This window comes from Colossoma macropomum, unplaced genomic scaffold (assembly GCF_904425465.1).
Source record: "Colossoma macropomum unplaced genomic scaffold, Colossoma_macropomum, whole genome shotgun sequence".
Classification (NCBI taxonomy): domain Eukaryota; kingdom Metazoa; phylum Chordata; class Actinopteri; order Characiformes; family Serrasalmidae; genus Colossoma; species Colossoma macropomum.
The window spans coordinates 41772771-41797757 of record NW_023494791.1 but is presented as its reverse complement, the minus strand read 5'-3'; the positions used below and the strand labels follow the sequence as shown (position 1 = coordinate 41797757).

General features: G+C 38.6%; 1 protein-coding gene across 1 annotated transcript in view; it reads left to right on the top strand.

Annotated features, from left to right (window-relative positions):
- Positions 1 to 24987, top strand: part of LOC118810932 (cadherin-23-like) — a 338859-nt gene that overhangs the window by 102816 nt on the left and 211056 nt on the right. Inside the window, exons 4-6 of the mRNA XM_036575094.1 lie at positions 13554 to 13696; positions 15853 to 15900; positions 16625 to 16717. Of these exons, the coding sequence (XP_036430987.1) occupies positions 13554 to 13696; positions 15853 to 15900; positions 16625 to 16717 (284 nt within the window). The remainder of the gene's footprint in view (positions 1 to 13553; positions 13697 to 15852; positions 15901 to 16624; positions 16718 to 24987) is intronic.

The window sequence follows — 24987 nt, the reverse complement described above, 5'->3', positions numbered from 1 at the left end:
AAGTAACTTATTCAAAACAGGCCGTTTTGCAGCTTAGTTTCCAAACATTAACAATTGTTTCATGTTACATCAAACTCTAAAATGTGAGATATTTTTATGACACAAGCTTTTTAAACTTAGTATTAGCATTAGTAGTAGCACAAGTGGAGTTCAGTGCAAAGCAGGTTTATGATGATTTGTGCATGGAAAGCATAAGAAGGAAACGTCTGTGTTTGTGTGTGTATATGAATAAATAAGAGGTTGAAAAAAGGACCTGCAGCAGTCACTTTAGCCTGGATTACATTTACTCCTCGAGGGTCCACCGGAAAGGCTGGACTTAGTATCACAGGTCAGATTACGCATGAAAATTTGCATACATAAAAAGCACACAAACAATTTGTGTACCGCTGAACGACACAGTCGAGCTGTCTGTGGTGGAAAATCAGCCCAGATTAATCTTTCACACCACTGATTGCCTGTGTGTGTGGGTCAAAGACCTATCACACCTTTTCAGTGCTCCCCAAAAACCCAGCGGATGGTATTTGGCTCAATTAACATATTCAAGAGGGCGTCATAATTCACGTCGGGAGGGTTAACCTTTCTCAACGGCCCACGAACAAATGAGGGCAGGAACGCACCACTGCTCCCCGCTCATTAGCCAAAAGGAAACACGGCCGTTACGACATCACGGTAACGCACATGAAGAACAGCTTCATACAGTGATTATGACACCCAGCCAATTAACAGCCAGGCTGATTTACAGTTTAGGCCTATTAATTAAACACTTGCTATTAACACAGTGGCTGATGGATCTCATACTGTAAAACGTGGATCAAAACATTCTTATTACGTGTAAAAGATTTGCATAGTCTTCACTCTCTTTTCTTTCCAGTACTAGTGCTGTCTCTGTGCGCAGAACACCAATCGCAGTTACATTTGAAAAGCGGCAAATGTACTGTAAGAAAACGCTGTATTAAACACAGCTTAATGTAATTAACATCTGCATGTATTATTCATAGTGTTTTATTATAATTTTGCATGTGATTTTGATGGCTTATAATTATTTTGCATCTGTCATTTTGACTTGACTGAAATAAATTTATGTAATACCATTTTGCTTACAGAGCTAATGGCATAATATCATAGGTTAAAAGAGCCATATACAAATGACCGATTCCAATGACATGGTTAACTGTAGAACCGAACGTCTCATCGACAGAACATTCAGAGACCTCCCTTTATCTTGTTTAAATCTGCCACCAGAGGAGTTACAACACATGGATGCCACTATATAAAAAAGGCACAAGGTTTCCTTTATTGTAGAATGATTATTATATTTTTCAAGTAAGCACACAAGCGTATTAAACTGTAATTTGGACCATTAAGTGCTTAATATTTGTTTGTTTAACCAAAAAGTGCTTAGTATTTGTTTGTTTAACCAAAATAACGATAAAACACTATTCATATGTGACATATATATTCCTTTTCATGTGTTTGCTTGGACAAAAAGTTATGTTCTGACATTATTTTTGAATATTTTTGATTTTTTTTTAATTTATGAATTTTTGACATTATATCTAGGCATGCTGGGATAAAAAGGTTCATGATGATAATTATCTAACCTTTTATCATGGTTAATGATATCACATTGCACAAAAAAGACATTTTCAATACTTTGACATAACGTTTCTGACATTTTGATAGTCATTTTCTAAAAAGCAGTGTACATGTCCAATATTTACAATAAATTAAATATAATTATAATTAAATATAAAAATACTGTCCACATAATGATGCTCGCTGTGTAGAATTGTCATAGGACTATTAATAGTCAGGACTGGAGTAAAACCCTATCATCAAGCACTGAGACCTTTACCGAGAGCTGCGAAGCTGCTCCAATATAAAATAAAGCATGGAACAAACTACTAGAACTTGTAATATATCCCCATCAAATTAGCACATACTGTGCTGTCATATAATCATCATGTTCATGTTGCGTCAGTCATTATATAACAGTGCTTAATGTGGAAACTTTCACTTTATTACAAGCCTCACTTTATCAGATACACTTGCAGCAAGAATGCCAATATCTGTTAGCAGGAGTATGAGTTTTTTTTCGTTAAAAACAAACTAATGGTCGTGGAGTTTTCCCACCTCTGGCTCTACACTCTCTGGACAATAATACTTGTAACAGAAATTCAGAACTTGTTTACTTTGCCTGTTAGCCCGTTAGCTGTCTGCTGAGATGCTTTATATACAAAAACTAGGTTCTAAAACTAAAGGTAAGTTAGCTATGCTTTTGTATTTTTACCTTGTACACACAACGTTTGTTTTCACCTTTTTGAGGGAGAAAAAGTCTTGGTTTAGGGTTCGAGTTCTCCTGCCTGCTACTCCTTCTGCTGTGCTGCGGCTGCATTTGTTATGATTGTTTACAAGCTCTGCTCAGAGGAGGGACCTTATCACATGATGACAGTGAAAACACAGCTGCTGAGTCTCTTACAATCTGTGGCGAATCTGAAGCTTGTTTGACCGAAATGCGGTGATGATATTTTAATGCGTCCATGTTAACGTTACTGGTATGTGCTTGATATCGAATACTGGTACATTTCATGCGAGATCTTGTTTTTTTACATATCAGATAAATGCAATGATAGCATTGAGAACTCATGTGATTGAGAAGAGTAGACTAAGTGGCAGAAATAGCCATTTTGGCATTAAAGGAATACTTAGAAAAGGACAAAAACCGATTGACTGGAAACACATTCATAATTGAATTGAATGGGCAGTAGCTGAGGTTTTGTCCAGGACAAGGTGCCAAAATCATTGTCCATGGTGATTGCTTGTATGGCACAGGTGCAGCAGATAGAAGTTAGGTTGAAAAACACTTGAGTGTTCCTTTAATGAAGTCTGACGTGTGTGAAGGTGTTCAGTTCCTCTTTAAAATGACATCAGAACTCACACCTTCTCACCTTCTGAAGTATTCATAAATGCCAGCGTCCTATCCTCTGGTTACCAGTGTCCGTATCAATGTCCGCTTAAAGGTTTAATGTTTTTACCGTCACTGCAACCAGGCTGCATCCCAAATTTGCTTCAGTGCAAATGGGCGTCGGGGATAAGTCTGTGCTTTTTCATGCTGTTTGGGCATAAGAATGTAAATAAACGACTGTGTGTTTATTAGAGGTGGACATTTCACCATTTCTGTTATTCAAGTATCCCCATTTTTAAATGAACATTTTGAGTGTCCCACCGATAAGATATTGTAAATTGTAATGAATGAAAAAACTCATTTGATTGTTTGTTTATTCTTTTCTTTATTCCTTATGATTTGCCATGTTAATAGTTGAGTATAAAGCTCCAGTTACATGTTTTCATTTTGCTAAAATGCAAGTGATAATACAGCTGCCTGTGTCCCAGTATTCTTTGCAGATCTATGTTACTTTTTTAAATCAAAACTGCACATTTGGCTTGAGCAGTTTGACAGTGTTATCTTTGTGATGTTAGAAATTATTCACCAACTGTTTTTTTTTTTAACAATATTGTAGCGATAGCCTAGCAACACATTAGTAACCCCCTGAGATAGCATAACAACAGCCTAGAAACACCTTAGCAGCCTCCTCGGATGCCATAGAAATGGCCTAGCAACACCTTAGCAACCATTTGGGATAGCATGGTAATGGCCTAACAACACCTTAGGAACCAGCTGGGATACCATAGCAATGGCATAGCAACACTGTAGCAACAACCTACGATACCTTAACAATGGCCTAGCAACACATTAGCAACCACTTAGGATAGCTTAGCAATGGTCTAACATCACCTTATCAACCACACTGGCTCCCACAACAATAGCCTAGCAACACCCTAGCAACCACCTGAGATAGCATAACAACAGCCTAGTAACACTTTAGTAGCCTCCTAGGATACCTTAGCAATGGCCTAGCAACACCTTAGCACCTTAGCCTCCTATAATAGCATAGAAATGGTCTAGCAACACCTTAGCAACCACTTGGAGTAGCATAGCAATGGCCTAGCAGCATCTTAGCAACCACTTGGGGCAGCATAGCAATGGCCTAGCATTACCTGAGCAACCACCTCGGATACCATAGCATCAGGCTAGCAACACCTTAGCAGCCACTTGGGGTAGCATAGCAATGGCCTAGCATCACCTTAGCAACCACTTTGGATACCATAGCAATGGTCTAGCAGCACCTTAGCAACCATATGGGATACCACAGCATCAGGCTTGCAACACCTTAGCAAAAACCTAAAGGCCCTGAATTACTATATAAACTCAATTAAATAAAAACAATCAACAGTGTTCTACAGCTACGTTTGTAGTAATACTTTAATACTATTTTCATTAGAATGAGATAATTTCTCGAGATAAAAACAAAGGATATTTTCAAAAGGATAGCATAGCAATAGCAAAGGGAATTTCCAACAAATCAATGAGCTACAAATAGAATAAAACAAACAAAAAAAATAGCCAATTAAAACAAATGATATTGCCCCACATGACTTATTTTTATCCCAGCTTCCATTAATCAAGCCTTCTCTGAGATATACACCAGTCATGGATCTTCCACCTCCAGAGTGATTTTCCTTTAATTATTAAGCCGTTACAGAGAAACCTGATCCGTACTGTTTTGACATCTGTGGTGTAGGTGCAGCTTGTCTAGTCTGTGTTGATAGAAGACAATTTGTACTGTTGTAAAAGGCTGGAGGCATAAACCACTGAAGATGGCACACACATCTCCACCTCTAGCGTCCCAGCTGTGTGTGTAGAGATGAGATGACATTAATAAAGTTTAGGTGTGCTGCCCTTGTCCTTTGGGGGCCCTCTCCAGTCACAGGGGCTGAGGCTCTATTGATCTGCCCCAGGATGAATGCCCTCTGTAGGGTGATTTAAGGGCCTCCTGGGCCTCCTCTTCTACAAGCCTAGAGCTATTTTAAACATACAGCTACCTCAGGGTCTGTACTCACACACATCACAATCACAGCCACACATCGGCATTCACACACACACCGTTTCAAACACTCATGCTCATTCTTCAAGGTACAAATTTGAGTAGAGTAGTTCTTATATATATTCTTTTATACAGAATTGTGAATAGTTTATACAGTAGGGGGTTCTCACTCTTTCCCTTTCACCCCTCATTGCTCTCTAGCAGCTCAACACAGGGGTACAACATTTTTCACACAGAGACCCAACAGTGTAGTAGTAAATCTGATAACAAAGCTATGGGGAGAAATATTTTATTTGATGATATTAATCAGAAACATAATGCTGATATCCATTCTACAGGTGGAATTGCCAGTGGGGGGAGTATCCTAGGGTTTGACCCATGATTATTCTGTTGTGGCTGCCATATTTGGGATAACTAGAGGTGAAGGAGGCTAAAATTATTCACCTTACTTTGGAAGAGAAAAAGTTTACCTTGATTAATAAGTTAATAAAATAGGCTACGATCCTTTACAGTTCCCCCCCGAACTCCTGGTCCCATTTAAGACGGAAAGCTACCAAATTTGTGTTTTCCTGACATTTGTATTTATCTCATACACAACCCCTCTCCCTATTCTAGAGTCTCTCAAAGCATTTAAGAGCACAGAAGCCCACCAGCTCTTCACGTCAGGGTGGGTAAAGGATCATAGGAGGGTAACAACATCAGCTAATTAACACAGATGTGAACAATGCTAGCCTTTAGATAACTTTCGCTAAAGGTAACAGCCGAGAGATAAACAGTAATCCCCCTAACAGAGCTGCACACAGCCGTGTATAACTTCACTGGAGATTTAAATGACATTTGAATGGAGAAACATAAACGTTAAATATCAGACTGAATGTCGTGGGTCAGAAAATTACGTTGTGTTTCGACAGACGTTGTAAGATTTTGTAAGTTTGCTAGTGCAGTCAGTTCAGAGTTCCCAGCTCCAGTCCTGCAACCCCTGCACTGCATAATTGTGGTTTCTCTGGTTAAAATACCTGATATTATTAGCTAATTAATCCCTTCTTGAGCTTCTTGAGCCTGGATTTTGAAAACACTGAATTAAAGGTCTGTGTGTCTCTCGTCATTCCCGGCTTCTGTCGCGTCTTGCAGGTGAATCATTCACAAAGCACAGCAAATCCAAGGCATCACACTAATACAGACACTCCCTAATTCAGTCCTCAAAATGGTGGCCGCCATGCAGTGTGACCGCGCGAAATGCGAGAATTTGCTAATAATGCTATTGACCTGTAACAAACGGCAGCATCTTGTGGATTAATATAAAAATGCAGTTTGGTTATTTATAAATCTAGCAATGAGTTTAATACATGTGAAAGTATTCATAACTACATGACAAAATATAGATACTTGGCCTGTATGAATCTTTACTATTTTTAGATTTTTTTCTTCCACCCCTACCACTCCACAAATCTACTAGTACAAACTTGTCTACTAGTCAACTTTCCACAACTATCTTTAACTTGACTCCTCCTCCTCATCCTCCTTTAGCATGCCTCCCTTATTTGCTCTTCCCTCCATTCTCGAATTTCGCTGCCATGCTTCACCGCCTACTGCTGTCCCAGAGCGAAGCCTCAGTCTCTCCTTCCGCATCCCCACTCTGCCGAACTTTCATCCTGCTCTGGTTTTGGAAACAAACATTGCTCTGGGCCACGAGGGGTTGCGCTTGATTCACTGTTTATTCACAGAGTCACAGGGTTAATCGAGATCACATTGGATTTCTTTTAACGATGGTAATTTTGCCGTCTGCCGCATGATTGCACTATTCCGCTTATATTTCAGACACATTTGCCTTTAATACTATAAAAACAGCAGGCAATGTGTTCTGGTAGTTTACTTTGATCTGGCGTCATGTTGTGTTGTGTTGTTCTTCTGTAATGATGCGTGTAAACTATGTTAAGGTACAGCCCTGTACAAAGTTTTTGATGATTTTCTAAGTAAAAATAAGTTTACATTTTCTACAGAGAACATACTTCTACACAGCTTAATGCACATTTACTGTTTATTTGCTGAATTTCACATAGTTGAGTAAAAGAAAACATAATAGGTGGCCCGTGCAATAGTTTAAAAAAGTAAACTTAAAAAAGTAAGTTACCTGCTTGCATTGAAAGTTTGAGGTCATGAAAGCTGAATGACCATGCCATGCATTCTTTATGTATGAATGACACACACACAGGCTCAGTAAGAAGTTCTGGCTTGATATTTAGTTCGTAATAACATTATAATTGTATCATACATTGTAATCAACATTATACTGATAAAGATATGATTCACTTACATCCACGGAAGACACGTCCTTTACTAAGTTTTGAGTTCCCTTTGAATACTCGGTAACACTTTCCTTTGTAGATGATTAATAAACACTTTAACAGATTATCAGTAACATATCAGTGAAGTAGCAGTAGTGAAGCACTGGAATACATTGAAGTAAATATTTTGTAGATGTTCTGTTGATACATTACTTACATTAAGTAGATGTATTGTTAATATGTTACTTTCATTACGCAAAACTTAACCTTACCAACCTTACCCAAAACCTAACCCTCACCCTGGCCCTAATCCTGACCCTAACCTTAACCTCAACCCAAAACCTAATCCTAACCCTCATATGTTTTTGACATGTCCGTTGAGTGTCTGTTTCATCTATAAAGGACCACTGAGAATACAGTGTCACCGAAAACCCTTTCAATGCGCTCACAATCATCAGACTCATCGGCTCGGGGAAGTGGTCTGACACACAACCCACATTACAAAATGTTCTTGTTGCGTGCAATTGCACATTTCCACCAGAGAGGTCCCCACACGCCCAGTTCGTACATATTGTAGCTTTGGGGAACTACAACTTGTGAATAGGATTAGGTGGAAATGCATTGTAGTCAATATTTCGAAAAAGTGGTGGAGTAACCAATTTATCATTCATTGCAACTAACCGTGACACTGTTACAACCCTACTTTTAATGTTTGCTAGTGTGGGAAGACTTTATTCTAGGCCATTTTGGTCCTTTTCTATTGGGTCATTCATCATAAAATTTTCACAAAACTTGACAAGGAAATGCAAATAAACAGAGATAGAAGGTTTTAATCCAACAGTAATAATATGTGGAGCTAATTTTGTGGCATCTTTTGCAAATGATATGAAAATAGGGAACCAGTGTACATGTGCTTGTTTCCACGAAGCCGATTCATCAGTAGAGTAGATCATTGGTCATTCCGCTGTGCGCTCGGTTATGCAACTTTGATGAATAAGGGCCCATGTGTCCAGATAAGCTGATGTGGTCCAGTGTAACTCAACTGGTCTTCCCTGTGGTTTGTGTGTGTAGAGACAGCAGCATGACATGGCAGCCCATACAGACAGCCAGAGAGGGAGAGAAAAAGAGCGAGCGAGATGGATGAGTCCTGGGGTACATTGCTCTTGTCAGTGGCTTTCTGCTCTGGAGGCTGTTAATGTGCAGTGTATCATTCATAAGCTTAATACTGGCATCACTTTCAGCTAAATAGCATCATTTGTCAGGGAGAGCAGGAGGCTGGGGAGAGGACAGGAGGAAAGGGCTGCCTGCCTCACTGCTGCTGATAAGCACAGAGAGTCAGACTGCACACACACACACACACACACACACACACTCACACTCACACACAGGCCTTACTTACAAATTCAGGCTCACTCTCACGACCCGAATGCACAAATGCAAATGTATACAAACACACAGTACTGAGCAAATGTCAGAGGCCACCATTCATTTTTAATTTTCAGCAATGCTGTAGCCAGTCCATTGTTCTGAGATGACCAGCAGCTTTTTTTGCTGCACATCCTTTCAGACCCGCAGTGTTAATATTTTTTTTTTTTATTTTTATAATTGAAGGATGGACTGATCTGAAGATCTGAAGCAAGAGTGGAGCTTGATTTTCTCTCATCTCTCATGTCTGATGGTCCCATTTTCTCTGTATCATTTAATATTTATCAGTTAAACGTCAGTTTTGGAAACGTTTTTCACCTATTTTCTTTTGACTTTCCCCTTCCTTATACAAGTGGATTATATCAGAAATGTCTCCTGAAAAACACTACCATATTTTTGCATTTTGGAAGTTTACTGTTACTGACTGTAGCTGCACAATTTATCAGCCACCCTCTACCTCATCCATCAATAAAAGAGAACCCCCACAGGACCACAGCTGATCCAGAGTCCCTGCTAGGAAATTTTTGTGTCAGTCACAGTGTCTGAGAATGATCCAGGTTGTCAGGCGAGTGGTAAAATTCTGTTTGTACATTGTTTTTTGCAAAAACACACTGCAAGAATGTGTGTTGTCAGATGTCAGAATAGACTAGTTAAAATATTACCGGCAGGCTAAAATAAAAACTCTTTGTCTAAAAAAAAAAAACTGTGTCACAGCACAAGCGGCAAACCTGAACTGCTTTCCCAAAACATTGCATAGAGGACAGAGAGGATAGAGTTTATTTAGACAACATTTGAACATAGATTGCTTAGCCTGGTTATTGGCCACATTTAAATATCTAAATTAAAAGATATTTCCTTCAATGTTCTTCACTAATTAGAAAACGTCTTTTTCATAGAAGAAGTGTTGGAAATGGAAGTTACATGCTAATGTTACTTTAATGATACATTAATGTTAAATGACCAAGAAAACAAAGTTAAATTAAACCAAACTGGAGCATTTGTCTTATTATGCAGTAGGTTACTGACTCATTCACTCACTCAGTCACTCATGTTTAGCAGGCTGAAGATTCTCCGTAAGGGGGAGCTGTTAGCACACACTATTTTCTAGCGAAAAGAAACTTGCCCTGTCCAGATATTATTTAGATAACACTGATATGCATTTTTTTTTTTAAATTGGCAACTTAGTTCATTCAAACATAAACACTCTGGCGCTGCAGTAGTCCTGCCGCCAGGTTCTAAATGGTGCTAAAGGCTTGCATTTAGAGTACATTTTTTACGCTCCTAGAGCTTGGAGACAAGATATTTCTTCCGAATGTCCATCTATTATTCCGCGCCAGCACGTCTGCCCACGAACGATGGATATCCCCCCTGCGACAGGGATCCGAAAGGGCCCAGAGAGTGGGAGAAAGAACCAAGCCCTGATTATTAATGAGCCTGTAGTAAAATGCTTAATTTGCACCGTCTTCAACCAAATTATAACTCACACTGAAAGCAGCTGAATTTGCATAAATCTCATTAGAAAGAGGGAGAGAGGTTCATAAATCGTTCTATTAATTAGTCCTTTTTTCACCTCTTTTTCTTGCCACAGTGGTGTGTATTAATAAAAGCGTCAGGGCGTATGTGTGTGTATACGTGTGTGTGTAGGTGTATGTGTATGAATGTGTGAGGGAGACTAATTGGCCTTTGTACTGGCTGGTGTTTAGGCTTGTGACAGATGTGATGGGGCTGATTTAGGAGGTTAAGCTTCACGTTTTACAGCTGTTGACACACTTGCACCTGTCCGTGTAAATACGGTGTGCTGATTTTTAATTGTGCATATAGACAGTGAGAAGGAGTTAAGGTGAACCATTTCATTGAGTCATTTTGTCATGCGTCTTAATTGATCCCATTATCTTTAGAAGGGTTTTCCCAGATATACAACTTTGATGATACTCTAGCTCTAACTCTAGCAACAAAATATTTGACTTGGACAGGTGGCATTTTTGGTGTTATTGGAGATATTTGAGAGAATTAGCTGATTCCTTTGGCCAGAAATAGATGCTAACATGTCAAAAAATTCGGAGGATGTTTATACCTTACCAAGTTATCGCTAATTATGAATAACAGCCATGAAATTGATAAGCAGAAATAATATTTTTTTTTACTAGGCATGGCAGGCCAGTTTAGCACCTGAACTCTTTCACTACGGAGCCATGCTGTTGTGATACATGCACACGTGTCTGTTTTTAATGCAGTGTGGCCTGTCTACCACTGAGTAATGGGAGTTAGATTGAAGTGGGGTGGAAATAGGTGTCAACGATAGCTCACAAATAACAAGGAAACTACTCTCAGTTAAAAATAGACTGGCTGATTTGCTAAAATGTTTTCTGTTAGTTGATACTAAATATCTAGTTAGTATTATGTATACATTGACCGGCCGCTCCATTAAATACACCTACTTATTATCCGCTCTCGTTGTCCATTTTATCAGCTCCACTTACCACATAGGAGCACTTTGTAGTTCTAAAATTACAGACTGTAGTCCATCTGTTTCTCTGCATACTTTGTTAATCCCCTTTCACCCTGTTCTTCAATGGTCAGGACCTCCACAGGACCACCACAGAGCAGGTATTATTTGGGTGGTGACACCAAAGTGTTTAAAAACTCGAGTAGGACTACTGTGTCTGATTCACTCATACCAGCGCAACACACACTAACACACCATCACCATGTCAGTGTCAATGCAGTGCTGAGAATGATCCACCACCTAAATAATACCTGCTCTGTGGGCGTCCTGACCACTAAAGAACAGAGCGAAAAGGGGCTAACAATGTATGCAGAGAAACAGATGGACTACAGTCTGTAATTGTAGAACTACAAAATGCACCTTTATGGTAAGTGAGCTGATAAAATGGACAATGAGTGTAGAAACAAGGAGGTGCACTGAAAGAAGTGGCCAGGCGCTGTAAGTAAACGTTATTTTGTATTTTTCACAAAGTGCCCGCATTCGTGCTTAAAGTGCCTCTGAACTCAGTGAGCTCCAGTATTATTTCCTAGCTTGTCCTGGAGCACTACACTGTTTTAATTCCATTAGCATCTCCCTATGTTAATCATGTCCTATAGTTAGGGATCCCCTGCACCCCTATTGCCTCCTGCACCTTTAATCCTCCATGTCTCCCCACCTTATTGCTTCCTCTGTGCTGTGTTACCCCTCGCTCGGCCCGGTATCACTGCTTAATGCCCCTGTCAACCCCCCTTCTTGCTCTTTAAAGTCTGCACCGCATGTCCTCTAACCTAGAGTGTGTTGGTAAATTTGTGTGTGTGTGTGTGTGTGTGTTTGTGTGTGTATATTTGTCTGTCTGCAGCAGGGAGGCTCTCTGAGGCTCTTCTGTTGGTGTTTCTCATTAGTGCAGGCTGGCAACATCCCGGCAACTGGCACTCTAATCTCATCTAAAGCCAGAATGGGTTAGGGAGCCCCTCGCCAGGTGCCTCTATAAACACACACCTGTTACTGTGCTCACTCACACACACAAGCTTGTTTATATACAATGACAGGATGCGGAGACATAGGTATATCCCACATGTATGTGTGTATAGATACATTTGCTTTTAAGATTTTTCTTTTTTTTTCATGATATATGTTGTTGGGAGTTGGGCTTTACACAAAATATCCATGAATATTATGATAAACACCTTTATTAGAGAAATAAAAGTGTTTCCATTATATATCAGATATTATTCTTTTCAAAAACTCGTTACACCCTGAATTGTTACAAATGGAAAAACAGCATTTTGGAATGAAACTACTGCTGACCGGAGTACCCCACAAGCCTTGCTGTTTCAGAGATGGCCGGTCCCAGTCGTCTGGCCGTTACAATTTGGCCCTTGTCAATGTCGCTCACGTCCTCATGCCTGCCCATTTCTCACACATCCAACATGCGACTATGAGAACAGACTGTTCCCTTGCAGTCTAATCCCAGACCGTGGCGTGTGCCCGTTGTTATGAGATAATCAACGTTATTCACTTCATCTGTGAGTGCTCGTAATGTTTCAGCTCATCTGTGTATGTAAAAGTTTAACACACCCTGTCAATTTACATGTTTTGGTGAGTTTCTAAATAAAGCATAAAATAAAAATGTGCAATAAATTGCACACAGACCACATTATTTATTTATTTTTTCTAATATGAATAAATCAGCAAACAAAGAATAATTGTGTATTAAAATGTGCAGAAGTGTGTTCTCTGAGAATGAGTACATAAAAATAATATTAGAATAAATGTATATTACATTAATACGATAAGTAGATGTTGTGACGTTAAGTAAGTTGTCGTACAATAAGTAAGCCAACACAACAGTTTCTAGACAAATTGAGTTTGTGTGTGTGTGAGAGACAGAGAAACAGAGAGAGAGAGAGAGAGAGAGAGGGAGACAGAGCTGTTGTTGTCTGGCCTGTTTGTCTGTACTTTTAGTTTCTTTTGATTGTGCTTCTACTGTGTAACTATGCAGTTTATTTTTGATTTTTAATAATTATATATTTTACTCTCATTGGACTGAGATTTTTTTTCTCAGCATGACTCATGAGCCATTAGCGAGGCTCCTGCGCCCCTCTAAAATGACTTATGTGACTTGTTTTTATTAATTCCTTAACACTTGGGTTGTAATACACCACTTTAAAGGTGGTGATTCAGCGGCATCAATTTTGTGATGTTAGAATTGATTTGATTAGAATAATACTCAGTACAGTACATCCTCAAGTTTTTGTTAAAAATACATTCAATACTTTTCTAAAGAATTGAATTATGTTGTTATGAGTTTCATTTAAGGCCTTTCTCTCTCTCTCTCCTCTCTCTCTGTCTCTCTCTCTCTCTCTCTCTCTCTCTCTCTCTCGCTCTCTCTCTCTCTCTCTCGCTCTACAGGTTCATCAGTGACTCAGCTCCAGGCAGTGGACCCTGATGGAGAGCCGTTGATTTTTGGTGTGGTCGGTGAGGAAGCCTCACGCTTCTTTGCTGTTCAGGAGAACACTGGGGTGGTGTGGCTCCGGCAGCCGCTCGACCGTGAGGTACACATACACACACACACACACACAGACTCAAGACTTGTGAAATTTCAGCCTGAGAAAAACACAAAACATATTTAAATTAGGTTCACCAACACTGATGCAGTGAATAAATAAAATCTTTTGTCTCCAACTTTGTGTTTGAATCTTACTGCATTGTCGACACAACTTCAAATAATGAGCCTTTCCTTTAAAACTTCAGCAGGATTTGATCGCACACATGCTATACAAACTACAGGCTAACTAACCATTTCAAGTTGTTTAACCTCTTTTCTTTAATCACCACATTTACTGCATGTAGCACTTCAGTTCAGTCCTTCAAACTAATGCTTTTTCTATAATTAAAGCTCCTTATCTGAAGCAGGTGTCTGACCTGACAGGTTTTTAGTAGTGCTTTATTTTCATATAATGCCTGCAGTGGAGAAATCTAAGTAGAGAGATCTAAATGTCTCTAGACTCGACATGCAACTTGCACTCCTATTGCTATTTATTCATTTGTTTATTTGTTTATTTATTTATTGTCTCTGAGCTCTCAGATCCACAAGTACTGGTCTAGTGGAGTGCCGTCCCTCAGCACCTGTGACACTTCCTCCACTTTTTAAAACTCATCTTAAAACTGACCTTTTTTCCCAACGCTTTCACCTTTCTTCTCTCCCCTAAGCACTGCTCAGGCTGGTTTCATTTATCAGGGGAAAGTCTGTAATAAAACTTTTTACACATCATCTCAGTGCTAAAACTCTGCCATGCTGATGGCAATAAAATTACCACAAGATTATTAAGTTTCTAGTGGGTTCTATTTTCTGTTAACTGAGATGTTTACAAGATGAGTTCATGAACGGATATCTAGTTAACTGTGGAGGTTGAAAGAAACAACGGCAAAAAAATAATAAACAGATTTCAGAAAGTTAATATAGTACTCTGCTTTATCTTTTTAGGTTACTGCACTGGTGTTGCACAATATGTAGCATCACACAAAGAAGTACGTTTCAAAACTTTTTAATAGAAAATAGCTGAAGAAACAGCTGTGTTGGATGAGTAATATAACAGAGGTGCGACTGTTAGTTTGTCTGAGAAACATTTTTTTACTGTTTCCTGACTTAAAATCAACCTATTTAGCGAATCAGTCAACACTATCCCTGCTTTCTCGGTCATCTTCTTAACAATGGCCTCTTTTCCACTGTCAAGCCAAATGGTACTCAGGGCTGCACTGGGCCATTCTGTGCTGGTCAGGACTTGTGAGACTGGTTATGGTTTCTTTTTCCATCTGTTGTGCTGCTAAATCAGAGCTGGGAAATGTTGAAGAAAACTAGAGCTTCAGTCACTCTTCCAGTCTCTCACTATGCTCTCCGATTCTTTATCCTTAAAAATGGGTGCTATTTAATCATCATTTACTGAAACTGAGCCTGTATTGTGGTGGGTGACCATGTAACTTCACTAGCATTAGCATTGCCTAGCAGAGGACAGCTCAAAGCACCACAGAACAATACCAGTCGTTCCAATTTGTGCTGTCATGTATGAGTCTCTGTCTTCTAAACTGGTGTTTTTAAGCATTGGTTCGCTGGAACCACACTCATGTTAGCTTAGCCTAGCAGGCTACAGCTTAAAACACTATAGAACAGGTTTGAGTTTGGCTTCTGATAATGCAGATAATGCATCATACAATCCATTATACCTGTAGCTGCCATTGTAATCTCCCCTTTGTTCAGTCTGTGGGATCTCGCTTTGCTGATGAGGCTTTCTCTTCTTCCTACTAACACACTCTTAGTGTAGAGAGGATTGATGGAGACAAAGTTCTACCACCCTGATCAAGTAAATGGTTGGAAGTCTCTATAAAAACATCTCTTGTTTCGCGATTCTGGAAGTGTTTGATGTGGATATGTGTGCTAGGACGATATGGCAAATAATGTAGAATTAAAAAAACACTTTTCCTCAACACAATGCAACATCTGCCTGAAAAATCACAGACTGAAATAATCAGACAGAGTAGCACCTGTAAAAGAGGAAATCACCCCAGAACCTGATATAAATTTTATTCCAGGCTCTAGAGTCTCTGAAAAGCACTATATAAACACAAATTCTTCTTTTTCTCTGTCTTCTTTGTCTCTTTTTTCCTTTTATTATGAAATACAGAATTAATATTGTTCTCTGTTTTTCTGCAGAGCAAGTCTGAGATGCAGGTGGTGTTTTCTGTCAGTGACAGTCAGGGGGTGAGTGTTTACTCTTAACAGTCTTGTCCTTAATCCACACACACATATACATTTGTATGCAAGGTTTAGGCGCCTCTGGTCAAAATAGATTTTCTAAGTGAAAATAAGAACAGATCCTCTACAGAGGACACATTTAGCGCTGCGGTCAGAACAAAACCTTGTATCTCAATTTCTTTCATTTTTCAGTTTTTGACATAATTTAAAAATGCCTGTTGCCCTTTATATTGTTTGTAAATGTTATGATCATTGGACCAAAAGAAATGGCCCAAATTACTTGGACAAAAATTCTGGTTCCATTGACTTACATTAGGAGTAAAATATGTTTTTTCCTTCTCCTGTAAAGTTACTATTTTGGAGATATAAGGTTTTGTTCCGACAGCAGCCATACGTACATTTTAATGTTTATTTGCTGAATTTAACATGTAGGGACAAAACAGAACACAAAAATGGCATGTGCAAACATTATGGCACATTTTATATTTTATGTTTTATTTTTTTCTAAGATGTTAAACTCAGCAAATAAATAGAAATTGTGCTCTAAGTTTGTTGCCTGTGAAGGTAACTAATTTGCTTCATCAACAAAACATGTCATTTGACTAAATGTTAGGGTGTTTAAACTTTCCCATGCAACTCAGGATTCTCTCCTCATTCTCTCTCGATAAAGTTCAATTGAAAAAAATAAACAAAACAGTGTGTATTTGAACATTATGTCTTTGTTCTGCAGGTGGTGAAGGACACAGTGAACATCCAGATTGGAGATGTGAATGACAACGCCCCATCCTTCCACAACCAGCCCTACACGGTGAACATACCAGAGGTACTGAGCGTGTACACATAGTTCACATATAAAACCATAAATGCACATGTGCTGTTTGTGTTTTCCTCCTTTTTCCTCTAACGGCTGGATAAAGAAGTACACTTTTGCAACTTGTCCAATGTTCCTTCATATTCCTTCACTAAGCTCACTACACTCTTCCATGGCTATTTTTACACTCCAAAAGAAAAAGGCTGATGTAGAATATGTTTCATATACATTTACGTTCAGCAGATTCACATCTTGACTTACAAAATCTTGAAACGCTTGAAGGCAAAGTGATAAAGTTTACATGGACGAACAGAATGATTTCATAACCGATACAACAATAATGTTATCCTACATAGCAAAATATGATATCTTGACAAGTGTAATCATCTTAAATGTAGTCTAATATTTCTCTTTATGAGATTGTTGTAAGATGATTATAAGAGCTTTTAACTCATTTCCAGATTATTTCTAGAAACCAATAGCGATCGCACTGTACAGCACGTCATCACTGTGCCAGGACATTGTTGTGTGCTGAGCCACCGGCAGGACAGGCTCACTGGGCACCAGCTGGACATTACATTACATTATAACTCTTTACTAATATTACTACTACTATGCACTGCCACTCTGTACGCTTTACACTCTATACATATTGCACATTGCACTGCCACTTTGTTTATACATCCATAAATATTTCATATCGCACAACTGTTAACATAGGTTATCATTTACAGTACATAGTCACTCAGTTCATTCACTGGAGGGGACATGCACCTTTTGTACTGCTGCAATAGATGACTTTCCCTCTGGTAGTAATAAAGTTATCTATCTATCTATCTATCTATCTATCTATCTATCTATCTATCTATCTATCTATCTAAATTAGATTGTAAGTTATTGTTTTATTCTAATATCAGATAATTTTGCTCTTTTTGAGAATTACTTCTTAAAACAATGACTTAAAACAAGTACAATAAGATAAGTAACCTTATAATATTCTTACAACAATATTATTACACAATACATTAGATATATTGACTAGATTTAAGAGGGTTTTTTTTTGGCAGTATAGCTTGATTCAGTATAACTTGGGCCAAAGTGCAGCAGGACAGTAAGGATATCAGCCAAGCCTACTTTAAAAGAAGAAACTATAAAACATCTCACATAGAGTTGAGAGAGAAAGAGAACCTTATGAGGGCGAGCTTGTTCCACCACTAAGAGGCAAAAGTCACTCTAGTCGATGAGCTTTGGGAGCATGTATAAATCTTTAGGAGTGTGTGCACTTCCCACCAGTCAATTACAGCTGCAGGACACAATACGAATGTTCAAAACACTCTGTTGTTCCATATTGGTCAAAACATTGCAGCAATGAATATAAGCCAGGAATCCTGAAGTTGAAGAGTTGTACAAGTTACAGGCAATCATACCGTACAATTTTTTTGTTTCTTTTTCTTCAAAACTGACGCTTCATGGAAGAAAATAAAAACAGAAAGTGAAAAAAGAGGTAAAAAAAGATGAGAAACAGACAAAAGTACACATGGTGTCCATGTGTCAAAGTTGGGATATGTGCTCCTGACAACACTGGTGTCCTTTATCCTGACTGCTGCCTCCTCACACTCTTTAGTCTGTTTCTTATTGCCAGAGGCTTCTGTCTTCCAGGAAACATCATGGTACTGTTGTGAAGATCTTTAAGTTGGAGTGGTTCTGGAGACAGGTCTTGCTGGTCAGGTGTGACAACTGCTTTCTTGCATTTGTCTACGTCCCAGGCCTTTTCTTTGGAGCACTGGCGTATTGTCCAACTTTACCAGTCAGGCTTTAGATGATTCTGTCTCCCCAGGAAACATTTCGACACTGGCTTGAAGATCTGTGAGGAGGAATGGCTCTGGAGTCTGGTCATGCTGGTCAGGTGCGACAGCTCTCTTGACGTCATCTGTCCCAGTGGTCTTGTTTTTAAGCTGAAGGAGAGCATAGGTGTGTTGTTCAGCTCTGCCATTCAGGTTCTAGAAGATTTTGTAATAGCAGTCATGGTACTGTGGTGAATATCTGGTGGTGGAACGGTTAAAGAGTCAAGCCATGCAGGACAGGTCTGACAGTTGCTTTCTTGCATTTGTCTATGCTGCTCAGAGTCTTGGTTGATTCAGATGTGCCAGATAATTGTCAGTTAAAAGGTGGTTCTAGGTCACTTATGTTTTTAATACAGCTTTCAACAGGATCTTGTGGAGCTGCGGACATAATCAGCGGGGTGTGTACCTTAACGTAGGTGTTTGGGCTACTGGTGGACCTCGCACTATGCAGGGTGATTCATCATGAGTGTCAGTAACCAGAGTTTGTACCCTTTTTGTCCTTTGCCATCCTTTCATCCTTTATTTTGTCCAGCTTGATCCCCAAATTATTTGAGTGTCCAAGGATTTTTGTTTGTTTTTTTTGCATTCAAGGGTATGTGAAATAGCTTTTACTTAGCAGCGTCCTTAGCAGTGTCTTTAGCAGTGTCTTTAGCAGTGTCTTTAGCAGTGTCTTTAGCAGCGTCCTTAGCAGTGGCTGGTGCTAACTAATATGGTCTATCAAGGATTCATGACTATAGCAATGCCCCTCAATTAAACTATCATTGCACAAACTAATTAATGATAGTCAGGGTTTGAATTGTGGCAGAGTAGTAACTGGGTAACCTATAATATATATATATATATATATATATATATATATATATGCTTTGTGGGTGGAGAATAGATAGGTCAGTTCTTTAATTATTGTGTCTAAATATGCAGGTAAGAATAGGTCATGAAATTGAGTTCAACAGTATTTTATTTCCAAGAGAACTTATTTAAGCTTCTTGCCTTCTTTTGTTAGCGGCACTAGCCAACCAGTTGACGGGCAGTTTAAAGCATGTTAGCCACTTCTCCTCTCAGTATCTTTAGTTTGCAGCTTTATTAGTGGACAGAGAGAAATGGCTTTCGCTGACTTTCTTTATTTCTTTTTGGGAGTTTTATATCTAATTGAACCAAAGCCTACACTACTTATTTTACTCCTGATTCTTCAGGTATCACTTTCACCAGCTATACAGCAATATATTCTCCACTTGGTGTTTAAAATTCTCCAACTAGCATATTCCCACCACTGCATATTTTTCATAGAATCATGAGAAGAAAACATACATTAGCAAGGGACATTCCAAACTCTTATGTTTTTGCCTAAATGTGTTTTCTGCAAGCATACAAGTTGTCATAATTATAGTTCTCTCTCTCTTTTTTGTCTGCTGCTTGCTATAATGAACAAGAAAATGAATGCACTTAGTAAGAATAGTGGGCAAATCAGGTATTGTAGTTAATTGCCTAAAGGAGACATAATAAAACTGTATTTTCTTCACTAGTTCACAAATATGTTATTATATTTTATATGTTCACATATATGTCATTGTATGTACCGTTGTGCCTGTCTTCATACTTTCACCAATGCAGCCTCTGTAAAGGGCTGAGGGTATAAAAACAGCAATACAAAGTCACATATCACAAACATATAATTCATGAGCTCTTGCACAATGTACAAACCCCCAACCCCCACCCCTTATACTGTGACAGCCAATGATACCAATGGTCTTTAGCATACAAAATCAACACCCTGAAAATGACCTTTTCATTACAGAGGAGTAAATAAGACATAAAACACATCACACAAAGACTGAATTGAGGTGTTTGTTTAATGCTTTTCAAACTTGTCTTTCAAAGTGCACAGGGAACTGCGTTTATTTGAAAAAACAAGAGTAGAACATGCTTATTTTACTTCAGAAGTCATACTGTTATACTTATTTCTGTCTCTCTTTAGCCGAACAGACAAATTCTCATGAAAGTGATTAAGAGTGCAGAAACCTATGCACTTATTAGCAGTACAACAAGTATGAGTATAGTCCTTTGTAACCTCTTTGAATGATTTCATATTAAAATGATTATTATTTTTGGTTCTCTCTTGATAATTTCTTGTCCCTGAACAAGCTGTTTTTGCCACAGAGCAGTTGTTACTTCTGACAGATACCTTCCAGCATCATTCTGGTATCCTCAGCAAATGCTTCCTCTAAAAGGAGACCTTTTTTGAAGCTCTTTAGCAAGTACTTCAATCTGTATGCATTTCTAATGATAATGGTTTAAAGTAGATCAGGCTAATTGCAGAGAAAGAATGATAGTGATTAGCCAGCTGCGTCCAAACTGCCCCATTCACTATATAGTGCAGAAGATTCAGTGTGCTCAAACAATCCCATAATGCATCACAGAAAGTAGTGCACAACTGATATACCCTAGGGGATAGGGGATACCCTTAATGCACTGCGTTTTTAGGTTTGAGGATTAACACGTAAACTTCTCTGAGCAGGATTTCTAAGCTCGGCTACAACGGTAACCTCTCCACAGAGCTCTCTTCAAACGTTACAGATGTAAGTAAGCTCTTCTTATGTGTGCAGTCCAACTTAGCAGTTAGAGTGGACTGACATTCATAGTGTTTATGTAACGGGATCTGCTATCACACCGTAATGAGCACACCTGTATGGCGTAGTGTCCGAAATTGTTTACTACCGTGAAGAATTGTGTTCCCTGTGTTTCTATTGTAGGATATCGTGAATAGGGGACCATTTTGGACACAGCATGTGTTATCTAGATTTGGCTATATGTCTTTGTTATAACAAATATGCTTCCAAATAATACAAAAACCTTTTAGAATGTGGTTGAATGTTAAATAGAAATTGACAAAGTACTGGTTTTTGAAAAGACGAGTGATTCTAAGACTGTGGTCATCTTTGTAACTTTTTAACATTTTTTCTATACTTTTTTAGCATTAAATCTAGGAAAATATGCATTTAGTCATTTAAAAATGTATCAAAATGTTTTTTTTGTTTTTTTTTGATTTCCATAACTCTTTTTAGTAATTTGAGCACAAAGACTTAAATGAGTTATGGGTTAAAAGTAACAGGGTTGTGATTTTAGCATAGAATTAAAAAATACACAAATTATGGTTAATGTAACATCCATGCTAATGGCACAAGGACATCAATGAAACTTAAATGTATATTTCACACACTCAAACACTCACACACACACACACACACACACACACACATATATATATATATTCACTATATCGTACAATAGAAAAGTCTGGATCACTGTTTAGAACACTATCACAGGGAACACAATTCGTGACGGTAGTAAACAATTTCGGACACCACGCCATACAGGTGTGTATGATTTATAACAGGGTTGAGTGAATGTTGTGGGACACTAAAATGTACATTTTCATAACTCACGATGAATAGCTAATGATAGCTGTTGTTTCAAGCATGAGATGTTAAATGGATTCACATATTAATGCAATAATATATGTGTAATCTAAAAATAATAAGATTGTTGAAGTATGTTAATGGTTATAGTCTGAGTTAGTGTAGTTACAATGGGCTGGGACAGCCAAAATGCTTTTTTCTGAAGGCTAATAGATTCTGTTAATGTTTAGTCATTTATCTGAGAAACAAGCACATAGGTTGTTGTTTATCTATATTTAGAATGTCCTTTACCTTCACTTTACATGCATATTTACATACAAACATTTAATATCAATTGGACGGCAACTGTGGAGTCACTCACTGACACTGTTAAGCCAGACAAAAAGACGTTTTGAAGCAAAACAGCATCTTTCTGACCAAAAAGACACTGTGGTTCAAGACTGTCCAAAGCAATGTGCAGTGGCAGAGCTGCTAATCACTGGGTGGTTTGTTCTGGGACCTCCCCTTGGCTGTGATTGCTGTTTGTTTTTGTCCTCTGTCCTCTCCTTTGTCCTTTTGTCTGCTCCACTCACAGGAAGAAAATACTTTCTGCCCCTCTTGTGGTGCGTAGTGTCCTAGTAAGATATACACTGATTTCTTTTTAAAGCGCTTAAAAATACAGGTGCCAGAAAAGGTTGTTTGGGCAATTCCACAGGAGAACCCTTTTGGTTCCCTTGAGAACCTTTTAATGGATGATTCTGTAGAGTAATGGAAATATTTGTTTTAAAATTTAAAGAACCTCAATGTAAAGGTTCTAGGAATGATCCTTAAATTGTTAAAGAACGATTATGTAATAAAGGTTCTTTAAGCCTTTAAAAGGTTATTATTAATGCTCATCAATCTCTTTTTCAGACGGAACCAAAAGCAGTTCTTTTATGCATTATGAAACCTTTATTTTTATTTTTAAGAGTGAAGCTTACTTAGGAGAGCATATTGAGCAGTGAAGTATACGTCCAGCTTTGGAGGATGAGAATTCGTACAGTATCATTTAGCTATTTACTGAAGCAATAAGCCACAAGTGGCCGTGCGTAACTGCGATTCTCTCATGGGAAGGGTGTTCTCAGGCACCACATGAAGCGGAGTGCCTAAAACTCCCTTTTCTGTGATAAAATCACAGTAATGCACAGCTTTCAGGTGGCTTATTGCTTTTATAAAATGGCGGCCAACATAAAATATGATAAAATACACATTTTTTCTGCCAAGCAATGTAGTTCGTTAAAGTATGGTAATGTTGCCAAGCAACCATGGGCCGATGAATGAGGAAATGACCTCTGAAACTTTTTGTCGTATAACAATGAACATATGATAACACAGCACTGTTTTATGCAAAACCTTCCCTTTATAAGTACTTTCTGCTCACCAAATTACCACCGTGAGTCTTATTTAGCGCCAGTCCAGCGGCACCCCTCTTTTCGTGCTGGGGCTGAATCTCAAATGTCTCCTTGCTTCCTACATAGTTCATATAGAGTTTTATACTGACCTGCAGCCCAACGGTGCATATATTAATATATATATATATATATATATATATGTATATATAAGAAATAGTCATTTGGGACTCAGCCACATCCATACTTGGATCCATACTCACACTATTTAGGGAATACGGAGCTGTTTGGGATTCGGCCTGTGTTTGACATGACTTTGACTGCAACATGAACATTTGAAGTGTGTAATCTGTTCAAGTGACATTTTTAGACTTTCATACTGCCGTTTTACATTTAATCATACCGTAAGTGCTTTAATTCAACCCTGTGATATTAATGATGGAGTTGTTTAGCCTGTTTAGCCAGGATAATTCTAGTTAAGAACTTAAGTTCTTACTTCATTAGCACACTTGGTGGTCCATGTGAGCAGCATGAGGGTCAAAGATTATTCATTAACAGCAGAAGGGTTTTTTTTTCGTGCTGTGTCATGGTAATATACAACTTAGTTGTCGTGAGGCAGTCATAGGTGTGCGTATATTGCTCAGGCAATCAGATTTTAGGACCGGAACTATCCATTTTATAATGTGATTATGTAATCATATATTTAACTGTATACTGAGTTACGCAGTGAATGGCACTGACGTCTGGTTTACAGGTCGAAATCTGCACTCCTCACTTTTTTCCATTTGTTTGGTTCAGTTTCTTGTCAGGAAAGTTTTTTCTTTCTGTTAGTTCAAAGCATAACAAAATATCTTGGTCTACTTATGGTCATGAATGTGGTGTCAATTAAAAGTTTAGAATCTGTACTTTCAAAAAAATTTCTCATTTCAGTGAGCTTCGAGTGAGAATTCATTCATATGTAATTACACCATGCAACAATAACCGTGGCTTCCACGTGTGAAGTAAAACAAGGTAGATATATTTTAACTCGAAGTCATGTATGTGGATCGTGTATTAGTAGACACACAAAGTAATGTTTTGCTTGAAAGTATGTAGGAACATTTATGAGGCTTTTTTTTGCCTTTTCTCTTTCTTTTTTTCTTTGTCTGAAATTCTCATCATGTCCCCTCATCTCTGGAGTCCTATTTGAGTGAAACTGGTGCCTGGACCCCCTGCGGAGAGTTCCTATCTACTGTACCCTGCTCGTTTCTCTTCTCCCTCACTTTACTCTTTCCCCTCTCCTTCACTCCCTCTAGTCTGTCTTTCTCCTCTTCTCTCTCTCTCCTCTCCCCTTCAACTCATCCTTCCTCCCCCTCGCGCTTTTTCTCCTTCATCTAATCCTTGATATGAGGTAATTGGCAAAGCCAAGCAGGGAACTTCAAACAGGGAGTGAAGTGTCTCTCTTCTCTCCCTCTCTCTGTCTCTTTTTCTCTCTCTCCATCTCACTCACTCACTCCCTCTGACGAGTATATACACACACACTCACGCTTCTGCTAGCGTTTATATTGTGTGTTTGCGTGTGCACATCCCACACTCCTCCCCAGACCAAATCTTCAAAGCCTCAGGCGATTTTTCGTCTTCTATCACTATGAGTAAATAAAGAGGGGAGAGAGCGA